The 22136-nt window shown below is 56.7% G+C and overlaps 1 protein-coding gene across 7 annotated transcripts; it reads right to left on the bottom strand.

The window, feature by feature from the left end:
* Positions 1-260: 260 nt before the first annotated feature.
* CBX7 (chromobox 7) lies at positions 261-21222 on the bottom strand. 7 transcript variants are annotated; one of them, XM_064590588.1, is made up of 9 exons: positions 21114-21222; positions 20770-20979; positions 20347-20635; positions 17452-17495; positions 10717-10782; positions 10425-10487; positions 6557-6623; positions 3714-5548; positions 261-3363 (listed from the first exon to the last, which is right to left on the bottom strand). In XM_064590588.1, exons 8-9 carry the CDS (start codon positions 4264-4266, stop codon positions 3209-3211), a joined length of 708 nt encoding a protein of 235 aa, XP_064446658.1. In that variant the 5' UTR covers positions 4267-5548; positions 6557-6623; positions 10425-10487; positions 10717-10782; positions 17452-17495; positions 20347-20635; positions 20770-20979; positions 21114-21222; the 3' UTR covers positions 261-3208. The 7 variants fall into 7 exon arrangements, with proteins under 7 accessions (XP_064446658.1, XP_064446657.1, XP_045728458.1 ...); XM_064590587.1 differs by having other exon boundaries at positions 3714-6623; XM_045872502.3 differs by lacking the exon at positions 10425-10487 and having other exon boundaries at positions 3714-4065; positions 19675-20635; positions 21114-21220.
* Between the last annotated feature and the right edge of the window lie 914 nt (positions 21223-22136).

The raw sequence follows: 22136 nt of genomic DNA, 5'->3' as shown, positions 1-22136 counted from the left end.
CACTCCACCTTTGATGACACCCTGCAGGGACCCCCACGGTGGGCATCCACCCATCTCCGTGCCAGCTTCCACTTCCCCACCCCCCACCCCAATTCATCTCACTGTACATCTGGAGGTCTCTGAAAATGGGCTGGCCAGCCTAAGGTCATGGTTGGTAACTGGCAGACCCGGGACCTCCCCCTCAGGCTGCCACCCTGGGGGCTGGAGCTCCTCCCTCGGCCCGGCTGTGACACCACCAAAGGAAGGCTCGAATGCGAGAGTTTTTTTTCAAAATCATCTTTAATGTATTTTTAATAATTTTTTTGCCTCATTTACCAGATAAATCATCTAAATAAATAGATGCTATACAGTCTCTTACCAATATCAGTACAAAAATAAACCGCGCTCTGCATCCGCTCTAGCCCTCCCAGCACACACTCGCTCAGAAAAGGCATGTGCTTGGAATCAGCCCGCGCCCCCAACCCTCCCAAATACATTCACGTTGTCTGAACAAAGCTCAACGCTCATTCCGTGCAAAGGCAGCCTTCTTGTGCTGAGATGTGGAGTTCAGGCCGGCCACTTACAAAGCAAAGCTAAGCCACCTTACATGGGCATAGCGCCTCCCCCTGCAGGAGGGGAGTCAGCAATGGGATCATCCCCCTGGAGGGATGACAGGGCATCGGCTGGGCATTGCAAGTGGCCCAGCCAGGGGTGGGGGAACCCTCTCCTCACCCCATCCCACAGCAAGAGGGAAGTACCGATCGGGCTCGGGCTCTCTACATTCAAAATGGGTGGGGGCTGGGGAAGGAAAGACAGACGGTCCAACTCTTTCTAAGCGTCCCCACCGCTGAGAGTACTGGCCTTCTGGGATGGGGTGGGGTGGGGTGGGAGCTCAGTGTCCCAGGCCCCGCTGGGACGCTCAGGGCTGGGCAAAGGCCTGCAAGACCACACCCAGCCCTTCATAGAGGTCTCCAACCTGGGGAGCCGTGGGGAGCCCCTCTCTGAGATGCAGGACACCCTGCGTGCCTTCAAGGGCTGAGGAAGAGGCAAGAAGCATCCTGCTGCAGCAGACAGAACATCAGCTGTCTCACTCCACAAACGGCCCCCCCCAGACTCCCCCAAGCCCGCAAATTGCACAAACAGCTCTTTGAAAGTGCCCATGAGGCAGGAAGAGGTCCCATGTCCCCTGCGGGATGGGGTGTATGCCTTCTATTGCAAGCTGCCAGCCCAGCCCCAAAGCCACGGCCAATAGCATTCGATTAGAGAGGCCCCCCCCGGCCGCCCCCCCCACCGCTCCAACACCCTCACATCTGCTGGGAGCCCATGTCCTGGGAGAGTCCCCCAACTCCAGGCTGCCCTTCCTGGACCCAGGTTCTCACAGCTGGATGGGGCGGGGTTGGGGGGGAGTTCTGCTGCCCCTCCTTCCCTGGTCCGCCCTCACATACTCCTCTAGAGTCAACTTCCTAGGCTGGGAGGAACCACCAGAGAGGACCACCCCCGAATGGAAGCACTGAATTGACCCTGGACAACAAAGGATTAAGGAGGAAGGGGAGAGAGAGACTCAGGGATTTAGGAATCTTGCCAGCAGGGCACCCCAAACAAAAATGGGGTCCAGGCTGTCTTTGGTTTGGGAACTTGGGAAGAAGGGGTCTGGGAGAAGAATCACCCTATCCTCGCCTCAGCGGGATTCTGCTGACTTCCTCAGGACAAAGCAGAGTGGGGAGAGGGCCCTGGGAGAGGGTGGGCAGGGCCCCACCCCCCAGTGCCCAACTCTGATGATAGGGGAAGGGTGGAGGGAGCCGGCCTTTTACTTTTGCTCCCCCGTGCCCAGCCCCACCTGGCTTTTTCTCCCTTACAGGGCTGGAGCAGGGGAACAGCCCCTCCTCGCGGCCTGGGAAGCTATTTGGCCACAGTGCACATCTGTGCAAAGCAGAAAGCAAGAGCCCCTCCTCCTGGCGGCCACAGCCCCTGCCAAGCAGGCGGGGGCTCATACACAGCCTGACCCACCATCCACTGCAGCCCCACTGCAGGAAGACATGGCAGAGGCCCCCCCAGGAACACTAGGTCACTCCCAGCTGTGGCAATTAGGATGAATGGGGAGGGGACGCAGAATGGAAGGAGGAAGGGTTTCGGGAGTTGAAGGCTGCCCTGAGAAGGTGGTGGGATGCTCCCTCCCTCTCTGGGAGGGCAGCAAAAGAGAGGAGTGGGTAGGGTTGAAAAGTCACCTGAGTCAGAGAAAACAAGAGCCCTCGGGGGAGGAAGGACAGGGCCCACGTGCCTCAGAGCCCGTGCTGACCCACGGCGTACCTGCGGCTGGCCAAGTAAAGCCACGGAACCACATCTGCGGACAGCTGTGAGCAGACTGAGTCGGGAGCGATCCTGTCACATGACGTGCTGGGCAAGGCTGGTAAGCGTGGGGTGCCCGTGACAAGTTCTGAGGCTGGGAGTCACCCCACAATTCACCAGGTCGGGGTTCTCAACAGGAGGTTTACAAGACCCACTGCGCGCATCTGCAGACACACTGCCCGCAGTCACAGGGTCCCGGGGCCGGGTGTGCACGCCTGTGTGGCTGGGTGTGCACATGAGTGTTTCTCACATGCCAGGTGATGTGGGGTGGGGGGGGCTCCCAGTGGAAGGGGCTCAGCTGGCAGCCATGCCCAGGGAAGGGTATGGGACGCACCACAACAACCGCAAAGCCTTCCTCCTGCCCCCTCGTCTTGACCCGGTCATTTTTGGTCAAAGCCAGCCTCTATGTCCCACCGCAAAGCTGGAGTGGAAAGTTAAAAATAAAGACCCCCCCACCCCCAAAAAGGAAAAGGGAAACCAACCAGAAAGGAGGGAGTGGGGGGCTCAAGGGAAAGGATTTGGGCCCTCCATTCTCCTTTGGCTCCTGGGACCAGCTGCTGCGTCTCTAGAGAAGAATGATGATGGAGGTGTCCAGGGATGGGTGGCCCTGTCTCCATCCTGGCCCAGAGATGACCCCCTGCTGGGCAGAGCGATGCCAGGCCGCCCCAGCCCCAGCCCCCAAAACAGACCACCAACCCTTTCTGTAAACATCAGGCGCAGAGAAACGGGCGAGGTGGCGGGAAAGTGTCGGGATCTTGCCCCCTGCTCCTGTTCCATATTTTTTTAAATAAAATAATTACCCCGCCCCCAACCCCTCCCCATCTCTGGAAGTCCCCACCCCAAGCCCAAAAGCAAACAGTTTACGAAGAGTAAAAATGGTGACTCAGAACTTCCCGCCGCGGTCCCGGAAGAAACCTTCAGCCGCCTGGGCCTCGCGGAAGGTGACGGTGACGGAGTTGGCGGTGATATCGGTCACTGTCACTTCACTTGGGGGGAGCACGGGTGTCCAAGGAGGGGGCCCCTCGGCCAGGTCTGCATCTGCGACAGGCACGGGAGAAAGACAGAAAGACGGAGAGATGAGGACGGCCTTGACAACACCATAGGGAAGGTCGGTGGGGGGCATGCAGACCCCCGCCCGCCCAGCACCGGCTCCAGCTCCGGGCCTAGCTCAAGGCTGGACACCCGGGAGGAGTGTCTTCCCTGCCTGGACCACCCGCCCCAACAGCGGGACCACAGGAAGAGCTGGGGCGGTGCCAGGGCCCCCGCGGGCTGTGTGGCCTCAGGAGCACCCTGGGCCCCCTCCGGGCACTGCAGCAATTGGACCTGACGACTCAAGGGGACTCTCCAGCTCTCAGGGGCTCTGGGACGGGGGCGAGGGGCCACCTTACCCTCCTCCTCGGGGGGCTGCTCAGCGGGCTCCCACTCGCTGGCTGCGGGCAGGACGTCCGGGGCTGCTGGCTCCTGCAGGAAGAGCTCCCGTGGATGGCTGTGACTCTCCAGGTCGGGCCCGCGAGGCGGGAACTTCTTGCGTGAGAGCCGCAGGTACTTGTGGGCCTTGCGCGGCTTGCGGAGCGGGAAGGGCAGGGCGGGCACCAAGGGGCCCTTGTCCACCAGCTCGGGCGCCCCTGCCTTGACCACCCCCTCAGAGCTCCCGCTGCCGAGTGGGCACGTCAGGGAGAAGCAGAGCTTCTCCTTGACCTTGGCCTTGTGGGAGCTCCGCAGGTCCATGCTGTACAGCCGCTGCGGGGGCAAGCCAGGGCACGGCGGGTCAGCCCTGCCCTCCCGGCCGCGGCCGCGCCTTTGCTCATGCTGTTCCTCCCGCCTGGAGTGCCCTTCCCTGTGCTGCATGGCCCAGAGCCAGCAATTACCCCAGCCCCCAGCCCAGCCCAGAAAGCCACCCCTGACCAGCCCAGCCCCAGGCCTGGCCTGGTGCCACCTCATCTCCCCGGGCGGCGGGGGGAGGTGCAGGTGGCTCGGGGACAGGGGCCACACAGCAGAGGAGCATCCAAGAGTACGGACTGAAAATTGACCAAGAAAAAGCAAATCTGGATTTATGAAGCAGATAAACTAAGGAGTTATTCTTCATCACGGGGAAGGAATTTTTGCCTACTAAAGGACCCCCAAGGCTGAAACAGCCAGCAGGCCAAGGAGATGGTGTGAGGTGGATGCCCTAAGATTCTTGGGGTCCTCCTCCACTCCGAGCTGCGGGCCCAGCCCTCTGCGACGCCACATGGCACTCTTGTTAGGATGGGGCTGGAGGGCACGTGTTCCACCACTTAAGGGCTGGAGTTTTGTACTCTAGGGATTTGTTTTATTGACTTTGGCCAAGATGTGTACAGATCCAAGAAAGATCCTTGGTGCTAAGGTGCTGGGAGGGCCTGGATCCCTCCGGGACAGTATCTTCTGCTGCCACCTGTCACCAGAGGCCAAGAGCCCCCAGGAAGAGAGTGAGGCCATGAGATGGGGCCTGTAGGTCAAACATCCCCCAGCTGGGAGCCGAGATCGCACACACAGGCTCCGTTCTCCCGTCCTGCCCGCTAATGCCCGTCACTCGGCCCGGGACGCAGGCTGTTATGGGACAGGAGGAGGGCTGGCCAGGGAGAGGTCGGGACAAGACTGCAATGTTGGGAGGGCTTATCCTATTGCAGCTTAACCAAAACCCGCTCCTTCAGCCTGGCGCAGCGGCCATCACGAGCCCAGTGAACTCCAACACTGCAAAGCGCTTGGTCTTTGCCCTTCTCCACCTCACCAAGGGAGGACCTCAGCTACTAACAGGCATCCCGGAGCCCCTGGAGTCAGACCTAGGTTTGGATCCAGCTGTGTCACCCTGGGGAAACTCCTGGCCTCCTGGAGCCTCAGTTTCTTCGTCAGTTGATGGTGAAGAAACTGCAGTGGCCGGCCTCTGAGACTGCCCCAGCAAGGCCCGCCTCAAGCAGTTCACACCCAGGTCCCCTCGGCCCCGGGTGCTGGGGTGTGGGACTTGCAAGGCTAGCTCATTAAAGACACTGTGCTCCTCCCTTGCTCTTGGATCATCCGCTCTGGGGGAAGCTAGTGGCCACACTGTCAGGCCACCCGGGAGCCCTCGGAGAGGTCCGCATGGAAAGTCCCAGGCCTCCTGTCAACAACCAGAGCTGACTTGCGGGCATGTGAGGAGCCACCTTGGAAGCAGATCACGCCGCCCCAGTCAAACATCCAGATGAGCGCGCGCCGGTTGGCATCACGACTGTAACGTGAACTAGAATCACTAAACCAGCTACAGGACTGCTGAATTCCTGACCCACCCGACTGTGATATGCTAAGTGTTTATTGCTCTAAGTTGCTAAGTTCGGGAAAGACGTGCGACAGACAGATACCTTTCTTCCTGGGACCCAATTCATTCCAAACCCCATGGAAAATGCCCACTGCGTGAAGGGAAACCCATCTTTTCTGTCCAAAGCTTCAGGTGATCTGTACTCAAGGGTGGGCAGGAGACTGGCCATGGCTCACACTGTGTGGACCAAGAAGCCTTATCGTTTGGCTTCGAACACCTGGGTGAAACTTATTCAATTAAGGAGAGCAGCTATGCTTATCATCCCAATTTTACAGATGAGAAAATTCAAGCTCAGAGAGGCAAAGAGACTTGCCTCATATCACATCACTTCAAACTCCACCCGCTTCCCACGCAAAGCAGTGAAGTCAGCAAAGGGGCCCCAAGACCTGGGTAACTTGAGGTGTTCCGGAGTCTAGACGCCCGCCTCTGGCAGAGGACTGGAAAAGGGGGCCCCGTAGGTTTCTCCTTTCTCAAAAATGCCACATTTCTAGGGCATCCCAAGACAACAGTTCCAGAATTCTGAGTCTCCCTTTCTTGGGTTCTAAAACCCTAGGCTCCCACATTTCCTCAATCCTAAAGTTTATGTTTCTGAGGTCCTACAAATATTACAATGTTTGGGGGACTTTGAGTCTCATAAAGGCTTATTTACAAGATTCTAAGCTTTCAAAATTTTAGGCTCCCATCAGCCATATACCCACCCTCCCCCAAACCCCACAGCACTTCCCCCCGCCGGCTGTCTTCCTTCCCCACACTCCCCCCATGGAGACTTACCCACTAAGGGCCCCCACCCCACAGTGCCCTGGGCAGAGCAAGGACGGTGAGTGGTTCAGGTCAACTAGCTGGTGCAAATGCAGAGGGTGGGGGAGACTGGTGGGAGGAGCAGGGGGACCTGTGGATGGGCACCAAGGCTGGCGGGGTTACCTGCAGCAGAAGCCGCTTGGGTTTCGGGCCTCTCTTCCTATACCCCGACGCTCGGTCTCTCTCCTCCCTGGGGTGCAAAGCAGATGGCAGAAGAAAAGCAAACACTGGTGACATTTAAGGGAAAGTAAAGCATCCGCTCCACCTCACACTCTGCTGTCGACGGGCAAAGGGGCACCCGCCATAGGCCACCCCCCAATACTAGGGTAGGGACTCCTCCCCATTGCTCTCTTTACACCATAACAGCGGGGCCCCACGTTCAAATCCCAGGACCTCGGTCTTCCCATCTGGCAAAAGTGGGGGGGGGCCACAGCCACTGGTCCTAATCGCTAAGGCGGGACTTGGGTGACGTCTCCAAAAGTATGTGGGTGTTTATTGGGCTCCAGGGTCACACCGGAGCTCTGCTCTCCATGCCACTGGGTACAGCCTCCAAAGCAACGCAGATCCAGCTTCCACTCTCGGGAGAGTGGTACAGAAACCTGTCAATCAAATTTGCCTCCAGTGTCCCAGGAGAGCTGCTGAGACTGGGACCGGTCCTCTTTTAAGTGAAGCTCTGCCCAGGTTTTTCCCCATTTGGGATCTGCATGACCCTGGTGGAGAGGACAGGCTCTCACCTGTATCATCTGGTTCGGGAAAGGGAGAGAAACTCGCCTGCACTGAGTCCCTAGTAGGTGTCAGACTCTCTGCGGGGTGCCCTCCCCACATCCCAAACACACAGGCACAACCCGAGGATGCGTACAAAGCCACACATGACGCACGAGACACAACATAACAGAGACTCCAACGACAGCGCCGGGAGCAGTGGAAAACGTCAGCGCCATATTCATCCTGCCGATTTCACTTCATCCCACCCCACTTTCTGCGGCCCCCGCTGCAGAGGCCATGTGGGCAGCAGCGAGAATGTGGAGGCCAGGAGTGCACCCCCCCTCCCCGTACAGGCTTTGTGACCCCAGGCAGTCTCTCCATCTGAGCTGGGGGAAACCAGCCCCAGCCCCGGGCAGCCCTTTCCACCACTCGTCCTCCTCCCTCCTCGGGGCAGCGCTGCCCTCGGGGCGCATGGGGCCCTCCCTCCCTCCCTGTGGAGTCGGCCTGCTGTGGGGCCCAGGAGCCAGCATTTGATCACACTGTGACACCAGCCATTTGGCTTGCCAGGACAGACCTGCCGCCCTTGAGGGTGAGATTCTTCTCGCAGAAGCCGGTGCTGGGCCCCAGGACACCCTGTTCCAGGCCCAGCTCTACCCTGACCCACGGGAGACCCTGGCCGGTCACTTCTCCTCTGGACCTCAGTGTCCTCGTCTGGAGCAAGAGGGTCCCTTCTCCCCTGGCCACCAGGGCTCTCGGGAGGAACAAGAGAGGTCCCTGGGATTTATCAAAATGGAGGGTAGACAAGCTAAAATACTAAAGTGGGGTAGGGGAGAGAGGGAAGAGAAAGAAGAGAGGAAGAGGAGGAGGAAGTAGACAGGGGAGAGGGAAAGGCTGTAGGGGAAAAGAATAATGATGATAGTGTGTTTATGATATTTATATGAGCGTTGTTTATGATCATCATGCACTGGATACTCTGCACAAGGCAACCCTCTATCTAACCCGCACAGCCACCCTGTGAGGGAGCCACGGTTACTATCCACACCTCATAGTCGTAGAAACTGAGGCCCAGAGAGGTTAAGTCACTTGCCCAATGCCAAAATTATGACAATGTCGGCTGCTGAGCTCTGGGCTCCAGGCCTAGTCAGGGTCAGGCCCAGGGTCCATCAGGGCCAGCAGGGCAGGCCTGGAATCCAGGCCACATGATCCTGGTTTCCAATCTGCAGCGTGTGTGCATGTGTGTGTGCGTGCGTGCGTAAAGGGGGAGGGGTCCATTCTATCCAGTCCTCACCACCCAGGTGGATCCTGCCCATCAACGTCCAGGGCCGCAGGGCAGTGGCACCCTGGAGTCGCGCCCTCTCAGCCTCTCCCTGCGGGCGGGACTCCGCAGAAGAGCCCCCTTGCCAGACTCCTTCTGAGTCTCTTTAAAACTCTGCAAGGCAGGTGTTAAGTGGACATCATCCCTCTTTTACCCCCTCTTCACCAAGACTGAGAGAGAAGTAGGCCAAAAGTCACACAGTGGGTCTGTAAAAGTCTCCAAGCTCTTCTTTTGTTCCTTAACTATTGACTTTTCTGACTCATTCAAAATAAGATCCAAATCCTCCACCAGGACTTATGTGGCACTCCCGGAGCTGTGCTCCCCCTTCCTTCAGCTGCCCTACTCCCACCTCATCTCCCCCACCTCACCCAGTTCACACCACTCCAGCCGGCCACACTCAGACCCATGCTTGCCTCCATGCTGTTCCTTAAACACTGGCTCTCACCCCAGGGCCTTTGCACTGTTCTCTTTACCTGGGATGTCCTCCTCTAAAATACTTGCCGGGCTCATTCCCTCACGTAATCCAGGTTTATGGTCAAACCCCCACCCAGCCACCCCACTGATCCCTGCACCCCCACCCATCCCTCTCCCTGCCCCCAACCCTGTCTTTGCAATAGTTATGACCATCTGATATCATATACATTTATTGGTGTTTTTTTTTATTGTGTGTCTCTGCATTGGAATTCAAGCCCCGTGAGAATAGGGATGTTCGTTGGTTTTGCTCCTTGCTGTGTCCCCAGCATCTGGAACAGTGTCTGTCACATGGCAGAACCTCAATAAAGACTTGTTGAACAAGCAAACGAATGACCCTTAGTTACCATCAGGGAGATAATTCACACACGTGCTCCCACACTTACTGGTCTACAAAGTGCTTTCATACCCCTTGCTCCGCATGAGAGCCCCATAAGGTCAGCATTATTGTCCCCACTTCACAGATGGGGAGGATGAGGCCCCAAGAGGGAGAAGGCCTTGCCCACCACCACACAGCTGATGAGTAGCAGAGCCAGAACTCTAATTCAGGACTTGGACACCTGCCTGATGCTCTCCTCACTGCAGTTCAGGGCACTCCACAGGATTCCCCCAAGCACCACAATCCTTTTAGATCAAGGCCCCACCAAGCGCCCAGGAGCCAGAGAAAAGCTGTGGGACAGGGACACCCTGATTTTTAAAGGAAAGAACAGGAACAGGGGAAAGTTTTCCTTGGAATGGGCGGCAGGACACTTCCTGGGGAGAACCAGTGGGAAGGGGGCAAGGAGGGGCAGGGGAAGGGCATCTGACTGGGAGTCGGGAGGCCTGGGTTAGGGGGCTTCCCAGCTGTGAGGTCCCCCTGACAAGCCCCTTAGCTCCCAGAGCCTCAGCTTCCTCATCCGTCAGATGAGACTCTCATCCCCGTCTCAGGAGGTTACCGTAAAGGGCCAAATGGAAATGATTTTGTGCCAAGATCCCGCCCTGTCAAGTGGGCAGGATGGGAAGAGGCAGAAGGACTGGGGCTGCCTGCTGGCAGGAAGGTCGGTAAAGCTGGGGCTCCTACAGCAAATGGGGATGTTTAGACTCAAAAGGCTCCCACATCAGGAGAAACAACATTTTGTCAAAGGCTCTCCCCTGAGATGCACCCTCACCGCCCATCGGAGGAGCTGCCAATCACTAACCAGCCTTCGGAGTCAGAGCAGAGCATTGGCAGATAAAGGAGACTGAGGCCCGGGGGAGCTTTGTCCAGGGCCACTGAGCTGGGAGGTGGCCAAGTGGGACGGACCAGAACTCAGACATCCTTGCTCCAAAGCCACAGTCCCTCCCCTGGCCTTTCTCAAGCTTCACCGGACTTTCCTTCTCTTGGTGAGAGAGTCTCTAGGGAGAATCTCTCTCTGAATCTGTCGCCAAGGCCATGACTGCCCATTACGGACTTTGCTGCCCCTCACACAGGGCATCTCTGTAAAGCATTTTTATACCCTTCACAGCAATTGAAAGCCCTACCTTTGGGGGAATCAGAGCCGGTGTTATTAGGGATGGCCCATTTTACAGCAGAGAGACTGAGGCCTGGGGAGGTTAGAGAAGTGGCCAACATCACTCAGCAATAGGAAAGGGCACCAGGTCCCTCAGCTGCCCTGGGACCTGGTGCCCACCCCCTTTCTCTCAGCTGCAGACTAGACCCCCGCCACCCCCATGCCCATGCCCCTCATTCAGAACCAAGCCTGCAGCAGGCTCCTTATGAAACCTCAAAGCCTGACTTATGCCCAGCCCCAGTGGCAGCCTGAGGCCCCCTTACTTCTCCTCATAGGCCATGACCAGGCGGGGGTCCAGGATGTGCTCTTCCGGCTCCCACGTGCTGTACCTGGGGAGAGAAACAGGAGGTCGGAAGCTGCCCTGCCCCCCACCGGCATTCCCTGAGGCTACAGCTGTTCCACCGGGGCCTGCCCTCTGCAGGCTCTTGCCCCCTTCCTGGCCCAGCATAACTGTCACCTACTCCCAGAAGCTGTCCTTGGCTGCCCAGGCCAGGTCAGGCGGCTCCGACGACACCAGAACTCCCCTCATTCTGAGCACTGATCACACCACCCTACAAATAACCGCATCCAACACCCAGTTAGACCTCATGCTCAGAAGCACAGGGCACCGCTCCCAGGACTCCCTTCTCCTGAGAGGCCTGAGCATGTGGCCAAGGCTCTGGTGCCAGACTACCTGGGTTCAGATCCCAGCCCTGCCCTTGCTAGCTGTACAACCTTGAAGGATTTACTCAAGGTCCCTGTGCCTCCGTTTCTCTATCAGTAAAGAACTCTTGTGCTCCTGAATGAGTTCATCTCAGTGCCTAGCGCAGTGCCCGGTGCTTATGGCTGCTGCCCCCCCACCCCCGCCCCGCACCGGCCTCCTCTGCCTGGGCTGAGCTGCTCCCTCCCTCCTTGGCACACATCTGTACCTTCACAGCAGGGCCTGGCCCACAGCAGGAATTGGGTAGGTGGCTATCGGTATTTCCAGCAGGGACCTTCCACCACCCCCAGACCACAGAGCATCCCCTGGTGGGCCAGTCTTGGGAGTGACAGCTCAGCGGTTCCACAGCTCAAGCCATCTTTGTTCCACCTGCACTGCTGTTTACTTAACACCTGCCTTTAAAGCAGCTCGCTTTTTTTGTTTAATAAGTTTATTTTAAAAACAAACTTTAGGGGCGCCTGGCTAGCTCAGTCAGAGGAGCATGTGACTCTTGGTCTCGGGTCGTGCGTTTGAGCCCCACGATGGGTGTAGAGATTACTAAAAAAAAAAAAAAAAACCTTTATGGCTTCCATAAATGGAAACACTAGTGTCACTCACCATAAACAGATGATAATGAATAAAAAATGAAAAGTTTTAAAACACATAACTGAATGTGTCTATACATACATGTTTTCAAACATACAACACATGTACAAACATATAAACACACATATATGTTCACGTGCATACACGTCTATGTACAAACCACACCAAAGCAACAGACTGTGATTCTGGCCCAGGCTGCACCCAGCTCTGCTGGACAAGAAGGGAGGTGAGCAGGTGTCAGGAGGCAGAGAGAGGCCGGGTGGAGCCCCTGCTCCTGCTATCTCCTAACCAGCAGAGCTAAACTGTCCTGGGACACTGACAGCTACCAGTCGTCCAATCCAGATTCCAACACAGAATCCTTTCCTCCTTCCTTCCGCTGACATTTCCGCACACCTACTCTGTGTCGGGGCCCGTGTCGGGCTCTGTGGACTCCGCAACAAAGGTCCAAGCCCTGAGGACCTCACAGTCCCTACCCAAGTGCCCCACGCCCAGCCTTATCAGGCACAGTCGCACCTCCCTGGTACCGGCTGTTCTCTCCGCCTGAGGGCCAGTCCCTCCCTGACCTCCTCCTCATCCTTCAGGAGCCAGGCCCTTGTAGTTTCCCCTGACATCCTCCTCAAGCTGTCTCACTCCCCTCAGAATGCACCCTCCCCTCTGCTGCTCGCCACAGCCTGGTGCACTTGGCACCTGCCAAAATTACTGATGAATCCAGCTGGCATCCTGGCTGGCAGGCTATGTAAGCCCCCACCCCAGGGTGCCCAGCCCCAGCCCCTAGGTGCTCTGGGAATGGCTATAGAAGCCACCGTAGAGTTCTGCTCACCCTGAAGAAAAGCTAAAAGTGAAACTGGGGCTTTTTGATAGTTTGCATAAAGCCCAAAGTGTAAGCAACCAGAAACTGGCAGAGACTCCAAAACTTCCTCTTCCAAAACAAAGGTTAAATTTCCTCAGCTGTTATCTAGTTACAAGAAAGGAGGAATTTTGTGTTCCTCCTGTGTCCTCTGCCTCGCCCTCTCTCCTCTAGCTGCTAAGATGTCTCTACAGTGTTCCAGTCCTCTCTGTCCTACACACTGCCCTGCCCATTTTTTGTTGATGTGGGTGCCGTGTGGTTCCCGGCAAGTCCCTAACCTTCTCTGGACCTCAATTTCCTCATCTTAAGAATCACCACCACCACCATCATGGTAAGAGCACAACTCACTGCCAGGGACTCATCTATTCCTCATAAAAACCACCATGGGGTAGGTTACCCTATTTAAAGATGAAGAAACGGGAGGCAAGGAGGGTAAGCATCTTGCCGAGGTCATTGAGACAGAAAGCGGCCAGTCTGTGGTTGGCACTGTTGAATCTTGGCTACCCTCTACCTTGGGGTCTTTCACTTGTCACTACATCTGTCTCCCCACCGGTCTGTGATGTCGATAGTGCCTGACTGGCCACGTCCTGTGTTTGACTGGGGCTTTGCACACAGTGGGTGCACGGAAAGGCTCAGCGGATTCAGCGGGGATGGTTACTGGACTGGGGCAGTTGGAGGTGTATAACAGTGGGACAAGGTCAGACTAAGTAAGCAGCAGGAGGCCTGGTCCGGCTCCATGCTGCGGGAGAGAAAGGCTGGGGGTCTGCACTAGCGTTTCCCTCTCCGGACACCCCCGCCCCCTAAAGCGGAGGCCATTAGCCCTGCTCCGTAATGTGCGGAGCCGGGGCCACGGCGAGGGCAAACGCGCTTTGGGAAGAGCTAGGCGCACGCTGTACCAGGGCGCACAGCCGGCGGGCGGCAGGGCGGGGTGGAGCGAGCAGAGGGACCGGCGCGGGTAGGCCTGGAACGGAGCGCTCCGGGGGCGGGGCGGAGAGCCCCACTTTGCCCCGCCCTGCCCCCTGCAGCACAGCCGCCGTGCGCGCGCGCGCACAGAGGTGGGCGCGCCCCGGATTCCCAGGCCAGCCAATGGGGAGCGGGGGCGGGACGGAGCGCGCCAGCCCCGAGGTAAACACGGCCACGTGACCGACCGCCCCGCCCCCGAGGCCGGGTAAACAGGCTCGCGGCCGCCCCGCCTGAGCCGCGCTGCGCAGGCTCCCGCCGTGCGGGGGGCGGGGCCCCCCAAAGCCAGGCCCACCCCAGTCCCCCTCCAATTTAAAGCCCCCCCAAAACGAGAAGCAGCGTGGCGCGCTCAGGTCGGAGAATGAGGGGCGCGGCGGTGCACAGGTTCGTCCGCCGCTGGGGCCTCCGTTTACTCGTCCGTAAAGTGGGACTACCAAAGGTCCCTGAATTTGGGGCTTAATGTGACGATTAGTTGTGCTAAACCACGTGAAGCACTTAGCTCAGTGTGATACATAGTAAAAGCAAATACGCGTTAATTAAATCGATTCCACTAGAGTGCGAACACCTGCCAGGCCAGAACCCTGGACTCTGCTGTTGGTACTGAAAACCCGGCGTTGGAAGAGGAAGGCGCGCCTCCTCTGTCCCTGGCTAGGAAACTTTTGTCTCAGGCAGCCTTCCCCAGGGTCCTGTGAGGCTAGGGCCTCATTGGACAGATAGAGAAATGGAGTTGCGGAGGTTGAGGGCTTTGTAAATCTACAGAACTAGGGTTCAAAGGCAGCCTGGTCTGGCTCCAAAGCCTGAGCACTTCCTACTGAACGGCCAAGAGAGGAACAGGCAAAAGATCCTCAGTCACCTTTGGCAGAGCTGATTGTGTAGGCCCCAAGCTCTGGGATCAGGTAAACCATAGTTCAAATCATCCCAGCTGTATCTGACCCTGAACACAGACTCCTCTGCTGGGGATTTCTGTGTGCCCATCTGTAAAATGGGTTGCTATGAGGCAATTAAAAATGGGCCAATGCCTGACTCATACAAGGTGCTTACTGATAAGCAGCCTGGTTATTGCTGCGCCCACTGACAATATCATTACCAAATCTCCATAGAGGCAGTCCTCCCTAAAAGATGGGGTAGTATTCACAAGTGGGAAAAGAAGAAAGGAATGCCATTTCCAAAGGGGGAACAGCAGTCCTGGGCAGGCTGAAATCAGGGGGGTATCTGAGGGTCTCTGTGGGTCAGAGAGCCTGGAACTGATGATTTAACATCCTCTGCCCTGTGACCCCAGCCCCTCCCTGGGCAATTTGCTGTACCTTCCAGAACAAACAAGATAGCTCCTCTGCCCCATCTGCTGGGGAAGAAGGGCAGTCATTTGTCTACAGTTGGGGAGAGAAAATGGGCAAAGCATGTAATAGTCTAACAGGGGCCTGGCACAGAGTGAGTGTATAATCTAAATTATGCTTTCTGTTATTAATATAAGCCTCCTTGACCAGGGCAAAGAAGGTGCTGCTGAGCAGGAGAATCTGACTCTTCTCCCTACCAAGGCTGGCACTACCCTAGCCAAGGCTCCCAGACCTGCAGGCAACAGCCTACCCAACTCCCCACTCCCACCCTCTTTCTCAGCCTCTTCTCCAAGCAAGAGCCCCTGAGGAAGGGAGACTAAAGCCCAAGTGGATTACAAAGGAGCCCGGGTTCTCCTGCTTCTCCCTCTGACTGAACCTTTTTTCCCCCAAGTGAAGTGGGGTGATGCAGTGGGTGGCAGGAAGTAGGTACCACACCGCATGGGGTTGGAAGTTATATTCTTGTCATGATCTTCCCTCTTTGGGCCCCAGTTTCCCCATCTGAGGACTGATCTGAACCATTTCTAAGGCTACTTTGAGCTCCAATGAGGAATGGAATCTCCCAGATCCCTTTCCTGGCTGCAGGGAGATCTAGAGGCTGAACTATCTAACTTCATATTAACAGCAAACATTTCCTAAGTGCCTGGTCATCTGAGAATGCACCAGGTACTTCATCTCCATCACCTAATCCTCACAACAATGCTGCGATAGAGGCTTCATTATTCCGATTCGTAAATCAGGAAGCAGAGGCCCCACCACGTTGGGGACCTGGACAGGTGTGAGCCAAGCCAGGAACCCAGGACCAAAGTGCAGGGGAGCCAGGCATGCCCCAGGTCATCTGGTCAAACAGGGCTCCCAGAACCCCTCTGGGGAGTCACAAGAGGCAGTCATTAGGGCCCACCTGGTGGTCTCAGCATGTGATGAAACAAGTGGCAGCAGGGCCAGGGGCTCAGGCCAGCAGAAACATGAGGGGCTGCTCTTGGAGTGCTAGGCCCTTCTCTCCTGGCTGAAGCCCTGCTAGGCAGACATATCCATTTGGGATTAAAGAAGTGGAAGAAGAAACTTTTCATTGATAAGTACCTCTGTTTAGAGAAGGAAATCTTTCAAAAGATGGAGTCCACAGAGAAGGAAAAATCGCCAACAGTGCCTTAAAGGCCAACAGACTGGTGACTACACGCCATTGCAGTGCCTTCCGGTGCAAAAGCTAAGGGGGGAGCGTGCACCCAGGGAATCAGTGCTCCTGCTGCCCACCCTATGCATCTTCCTTTTCTAGCTCTGCCTCAACTCTTACTGCTCCTTTACCCAGGCTGGAAGGCCACGTCTCATCCGCTGTGAGGAGGAGGGGATCCCCCTCCAGTTCCAGGGTGTTGGGGGAGGCACAGCAGGGCAGCAGGAGTGGACCAGTGCATTCTCTAGTTGCCCAGTTCCCAACCCCAACCTCAGAATGCCTGCAGGTCGCCCTGAACACATGCGCCCAGGCCTTGCACCCCAAAGATGAAGGAGCGTCAGAGAGGAGAGCAGGGCCTGCCCTATAGAGTCTATTTTGCAGAGCGAGAAGCTGAGGCAACATAGGCTGTATTTCCCTCTGCTGTGTCTCCCTACCAGGCCCCCAAGATGCTCCCAGAATCCAATACCAGGTCAGCCCTCAACGTAAACACGGCAGAAAGCCGCTGGCACAGAGAACAGACGCTCTGGGCAACGGGGGTTTCCAGGAGTCAGTCCCTAGCAGGCAGGGCAGGGAGGCAGGGCACCCACAAACCAATGAAGAGGCCCCACGACTTGCTCATTCCCTCCCACTACCACCCCCCTGTTGGGAGGTGATTGGTTAGTAGGAAGGTTCCTGATTGGACCTCAGCAGGAGAGGTGGAGCCACTGGGAGAGGTCCTAGAGCCAGCAACCTACCCCCCGTTTCTGGAGATGGAGGAGGCACAGAGGAGATACCCGAAATTGGGGAGGCCAGTGTCAAGTCCCACCTCTGCCTCCACTTGCTGTGTGACCTAAGGCAAGGTGCTTACCTTCTCTGAGCATGTCTTCTCATCTTTAGAGATCACCCTCATACCTGCTTTACAAGGCTGTATGGAAACCTGCTTGGTAGACTGGAGAATGCTGCCCAAAGGCAAAGTGGGCTCAGGCCCTGGCCCCTAGCTCTATGGCACTGAGGACTCATGCCCCACTGGCTAGACTTGTCTTGTCCAGCCCCACAACCCCCCACTCAGCACTCTATTTGCTCTACCTCCACCTGGCCAGCAGCCATGTCTGAAGCCAAGATGCTGGGCCTTCACCTCCCAGGTGCCAGGAAAAGCCAGAAGAGGGGAGGGGAGGCTCCAACCAGAAGATGGAGCCTCACCCAGAGGGGAGCAAGAGAGAAGAAAAGTTGGGGCCCACCTTGACCCTCATGTCCTTCTAGCCCCTGAGCTGGCAGAGGGGAAACCAAGGCCCAGAGAAGAGGATGATTTAATCAAGGTCCAAATGCCATTACTAAAGCAGCTGGAGCTAAAAGCTAGGTGGGAGCGAAGCAAAAGGCAAATGGAAGGGTGGACAGGTAGGCAGACACACACACACAAAGGAGCCTTACTTTGGAGGCCATCCTTTCCACTTCACCAGATATTCGACTTTACCCTGGGAAGAAAGAGAAGCAGACACGGTGAGATACACAGCTGCCCCGACTACCCCTCACAGGACAGTAAGGCCCAATACTTTCTGCAGACTGATGCTCCCCCACGACATACACAATCCAGGGACACTCCCCCCCCGACTCTGCACCAGATCCCCACCAACCCAGAGACACCCAAACTTTGGCTGCTGCATGACTACCCCAGACTGTCCTTCCTGCGAAAGCACAGGAGAGCATCTGGCCCCAAACATTTCTGGGGCTCCTGTGGCAGAAGCTCAGAGCCCATGTCACACATGGGGAAACTAAGACCACATGGGGCATGTATCGCCAAAGATGCAGTGCCCAGAGTCCCAGTGCTAAGACCATAACTCCTAACTTTTTTTGCAGAAGACTCTCCAAATCCTAGAAAATTCCTCACTGGTGTGTTTCCCATGGCTCTAGCCCCACTACCCCCTCCCTGGGAGAGGCTGCCTCTGGCCCAGGGGTGACAGGCTGGTGACTTTAGGGCTCTTAACTCAAAAGACCCTGGCAGGACCCCAGAAAAGGCTAACAAAGTCTCCACCTTCAGAAGTGATGGTCACCCCTCCGGTAGTTAGAAAATACAGCCTGACCCCTCCCTTCCTCACTGACAGGGGCCTGGCTTTCCAGTCCCACCCCATCCGCACTGGAACTTTAAGACCAAGATAAGTCACCTCCTCAAAGAGGCCCGCCCTGACCAACCTTTCTGATGCCATCCCTCCCACCTTCCAGCTCTCTTTCTGCACAGCACACAGCCCCACTGGAAGGCATCTGTATGTATTTCTTGTTCGTTACGTGTCTCTTCTGCCAGAATGGCAGCTCCATGAGGGAAGGGATGTATGCTTCCCTGGGGCTTAGGATGGTGCCTGGTATGTAACAGACCCTCAATAAATATACTTTGAGTGAATGGCTGAAGGAATGATGTCCCTCACTCTCTGGCACTACCATGGAGAAGGAGGGTAACCACGGTATCTGTTTAGGCTACTGTGCATGGAAAGCACTGGGCTTTGTGGAATAAATTAAAATCAAGGAAATCCTGGAGGAAGGGAGAAGGAGGAGGGGCAGCCCCAAGAGTTCAACCCCATCAGAGCTGGGGGAAGAAAAACCCATGGCCCACCTCGACCTTCACCCTTGGCTCAAGATGCCAGGACTGAGTTTTCTCTCTCCAAAGATGAGCTAGCAATTAGCCAACTTGAGCTCCTGCTCTGCCTCCATCTCTACCTTGCTGTGTGACCTTGACCAGGTCATTTCCTCTGCCTGGGTCTCAGTCTCTGCCTCTGTCAAACAGGAGGAGGTGACCTCTAAGACCCCTCCCAGCCCTGCCACTGGAGCCTCCCAAGGGGCTGCAGAGGGGAGATAAGGGAAAAGGATGGTGGTGAGTGCCAGAAGGACTTTCCCCAAGGGTTTCCATCCCCCACCTCCGGTCTGAGGCGACCACTCTGCAAACAGGTGCACAGGAAGTGTGAACCGCCAAAGTCCAGCCCCGAGGCGCGGGTACCCGAACCCAGTGGAACAGATGCCTCCTTAAATTGCAGGGTATGTTTTGGAGGCGAAGGGAAGGGGGAGGAGCTTAGAGAATGCCCCAGCGCTGTAGGCGGCTTCACTGAGCTTAGCCGGGCGGGGCTGAGAGTTGGGGTGGGGAAGACAGAGAGGTGTGCGCTGCAAGACGGGGAGAAAGACGGAGGTGGGGGTAGAAGGGATCCGAAAAGGTCGAAGTCCAGAGTTAGACCTCAGAGGCAGGAGGCTGAAGCTCCGCCTCCAACTTCAAAGGTCTCGGTACCGAGTCCGGAGTCCTGAGTTCGAGACCCAGCTCCGACGCTAACACACCAGTGAGCCTTTTCCTCAACTTGGGCCTCAATCTCCCCTTATTTAGAACGAGGGGAGGTTGAGGAAGGATGGCGTTCAGGATCCCTACAGTCTGACCCTAATCTCCAGCTCTGGCGGGCTCAGCTGCCCCCAGGATGCCGGGGCGACAACTTTTATTCTACTCGTTCTACAAGGTGGCAGGGGAAACTGAGGCACAGACTGGGGAGACGAGCCCAGCAGCACGGAGCTGCCCGGGCCCCCCGCCCCACTTTCCCCCTTGCCGCCAGCGTGGAAGGGACGGTGCTGGGGACAACAAGGGACCCCACAGGGGTCCTGGGAGCCGCCCCCAGGCAGCCTCACCTTCCGCACGCGCTTCTTCCGGATGCTCTCCACCGCGAACACCTGCTCGCCGATGGCTGACAGCTCCATGCGGGGCGGCGGGCGAGCGGGCCCGGGGCCGGGCCGGGCCGGGCCGGGCCGGGGGCGGAGCTGCGGGGCCGCGGCTGAGGCGCGCGATGCTCGGGCCGGCGGGGACCCCGTCACCCTCGCCCGGGCGCGCACGCGCACGCGCACGCGCGCACACCCCCTCGCGCTCCCTCACGCCGCCGACGTTCCATTTTTGAACCTGCGCAACGTTTTCCTCTGCGCGAGCGAGCGAGCGAGCGAGCGAGCGCGCGAGGAGGAGGCGGGGCGGGGGCTCGGCTCGCGCCCGGCAGGTCACGCCCCTCCCTCCTGGGCCTCCCCCTCCCCGCCGGCCCCGCCCCGCCCTGCCCCGCCCCCGATGGAGCCCCGCCCCCGATGGAGCCCCGCCCCGCCCCGCCGCCGCCGAGCCGGGGCCGCGCGCTGCAGCTCCGCCGCGCCGGTCCGCGGGACTTTTTTGGCGCGGGCGTTGCTTGGCGCCGGGGCGGAACGAGATCTTAATACCGAGAGGCGTTTCTTTAAAACGCTCCCGGTGACTCTGGGAGGCCGGAAACGACACGCCCCGGTTGGGCCGATGAGAAACGCGCAGAGCACGGAGGCCATGTGTCCCACCTCCCACAGAGGCGCGGGCGGGGCCGGCGTGCGGACCCCCGAGCGGCGGGAGGGCGGGGCCGGCCGGGATTTTGCATCTCCGGACCGAGGCTTCTAGATCCGGGCTCCGGAGCGGCGTGGTTTGGCCGGTCCTGAGCAGGCGCCTGCACGTTCGTCCTTCCGTCCGTCCGTCCGTCCGTGGGTGGGCGACTGTGCGGAGGGCCCCGGCTAGGCAATAATTCGCGGCAGGTGTGGCCGGGGCGGCTTTTGCCGCCCCGCACTTGGCGTTCGGCACGTAGTAGTCGTTCCACTGTTTGTGGAATGAATGGATCTTGAGGTCCCAGACGGACTCTGCCTCACCCACCCCATCCCCCTTCTGGTGTCGCTCCGGCGCCACCATTCCTCCCCGCCGGGAACCGCTCCCCTCGCGCTCCCACCGCCTACCTGCGTGGATCCCAAGTCCTGCCTCCCTGACCCGCTTCCCTCCACACCCCGCGTCCTTTCCGCTGGACTGCAGCAACAGCTGCCGCTCCCTGCGAGCCGTGTCCACACAGTGCCAGAGAGCGCTTCTCCAGTGCAGATCTGACTGGGTCACGCTAGTGCTTAAAAACCTCCCGTAGCTCATTTCCCTCAGAATAAAGTCCAAACGCCTGTCTGGAGCACAGAAAAAATAAATGATAGGTTGACATTTGACTTTTTATCAGAAGCAACGGAAGTCAGCCAGAAGGCACTGGAATGATTTATCTAATGTCCAGGGAGAAAATAACCATCATGTTAGAATTACGTACCCAGTGCAAATTTCTTTCAAGAATTATGTGGCCCAGTGGAAATATCTTTCCAGGAGGGGGAGAAATAATAACATTTATAAATACTAAGACTAAGCCTTTGCCACTAACAGACCCTCCCTAAAGGAAATTCCAGCGGAAGAACTTCAGACAGGAGGAAGATGATCACAGACAGAGGTCTGATGCAATAGGGAATAAAGAACAATGAACATTGACAATATAAAACAGTAACAATGTCTTCTGGATAAAAATAGAATTAAAATGCACAAAAACAATAGCATATAACTTGGATGAGTGGAGTTAAAGGGTTCTAAGATCCTTTGTCAGGAGGCAAGTGGAGATACCAAATACACTTAGACTTCGGTGAGTTAAGAATGAAAGTTGTCGGGGCGCCTGAGTGGCTCAGCCCTTGGGCGTCTGCCTTCAGCTGGGGTCATGATCCCGGGGTTGTCATTACCGGGGTAGACTAAGAGAATGGAAATGCAGCGTATAATATTTATCCGAATTATTAGAGGAGGAAAATAGAATGAGAAGATCCACCAAATCAATCCTAAACCAAGCGAGAACAGAGAGAAAAATAAATATAAGACAGGTGGGACAAATAGATGACAGATACGGATTCAAATGTGCTACAATTCAATAAATGCAAGTGGACTAAATGTAGTTAAAATACAAATACTATCAGACTGGATAAAAATCCAACTACATGCAATTTAGAAGAGACATTCGCAAGAGACACTCCCAAAATGTAAGGGTACTGAAAGGATGAAAGTAAATGCCCGGGAAACCTACATTACACCAAGGCTAACAAAAAGAAGACTTGTCTAGTTCCTTTAATACTGGGGAAAAAGAAAACCCTCACTAAAAATAAAGTCACTTCATAATGAAAATGATCTGGTTCACCAAAAAGAACAATTTCAAGTTTGTGTGCAAATTCCATAATCTTAAAATATAGGAAACATGAAGAGAACTACACAGAAAAATAGAAAAATCCACAATTCTAGTGGGAGACTTAAAAACACACCC

This window comes from Mirounga angustirostris, unplaced genomic scaffold (genome assembly GCF_029215605.1).
Source record: "Mirounga angustirostris isolate CCGP_5_RB_7025 unplaced genomic scaffold, mMirAng1.0.hap1 SCAF_5, whole genome shotgun sequence".
In the NCBI taxonomy this organism is placed as follows: Eukaryota; Metazoa; Chordata; class Mammalia; order Carnivora; family Phocidae; genus Mirounga; species Mirounga angustirostris.
Note: the sequence above shows the minus strand (reverse complement) of the source record. Positions and strands in the feature narration are given on the sequence as shown.

Excerpts from the sequence above, each read along its gene's own strand:
- CBX7 (XM_045872502.3), bottom strand. The coding sequence starts at position 19,743 with ATGGAGCTGTCAGCCATCGGCGAGCAGGTGTTCGCGGTGGAGAGCATC. Across the intron at positions 17,496-19,674 it reads GGAAGAAGCGCGTGCGGAAG|GGTAAAGTCGAATATCTGGT; the intron begins GTGAGGCTGCCT and ends CTTTCTTCCCAG. Across the intron at positions 6,624-10,716 it reads GTCATGGCCTATGAGGAGAA|GGAGGAGAGAGACCGAGCGT; the intron begins GTAAGGGGGCCT and ends TTTGCACCCCAG.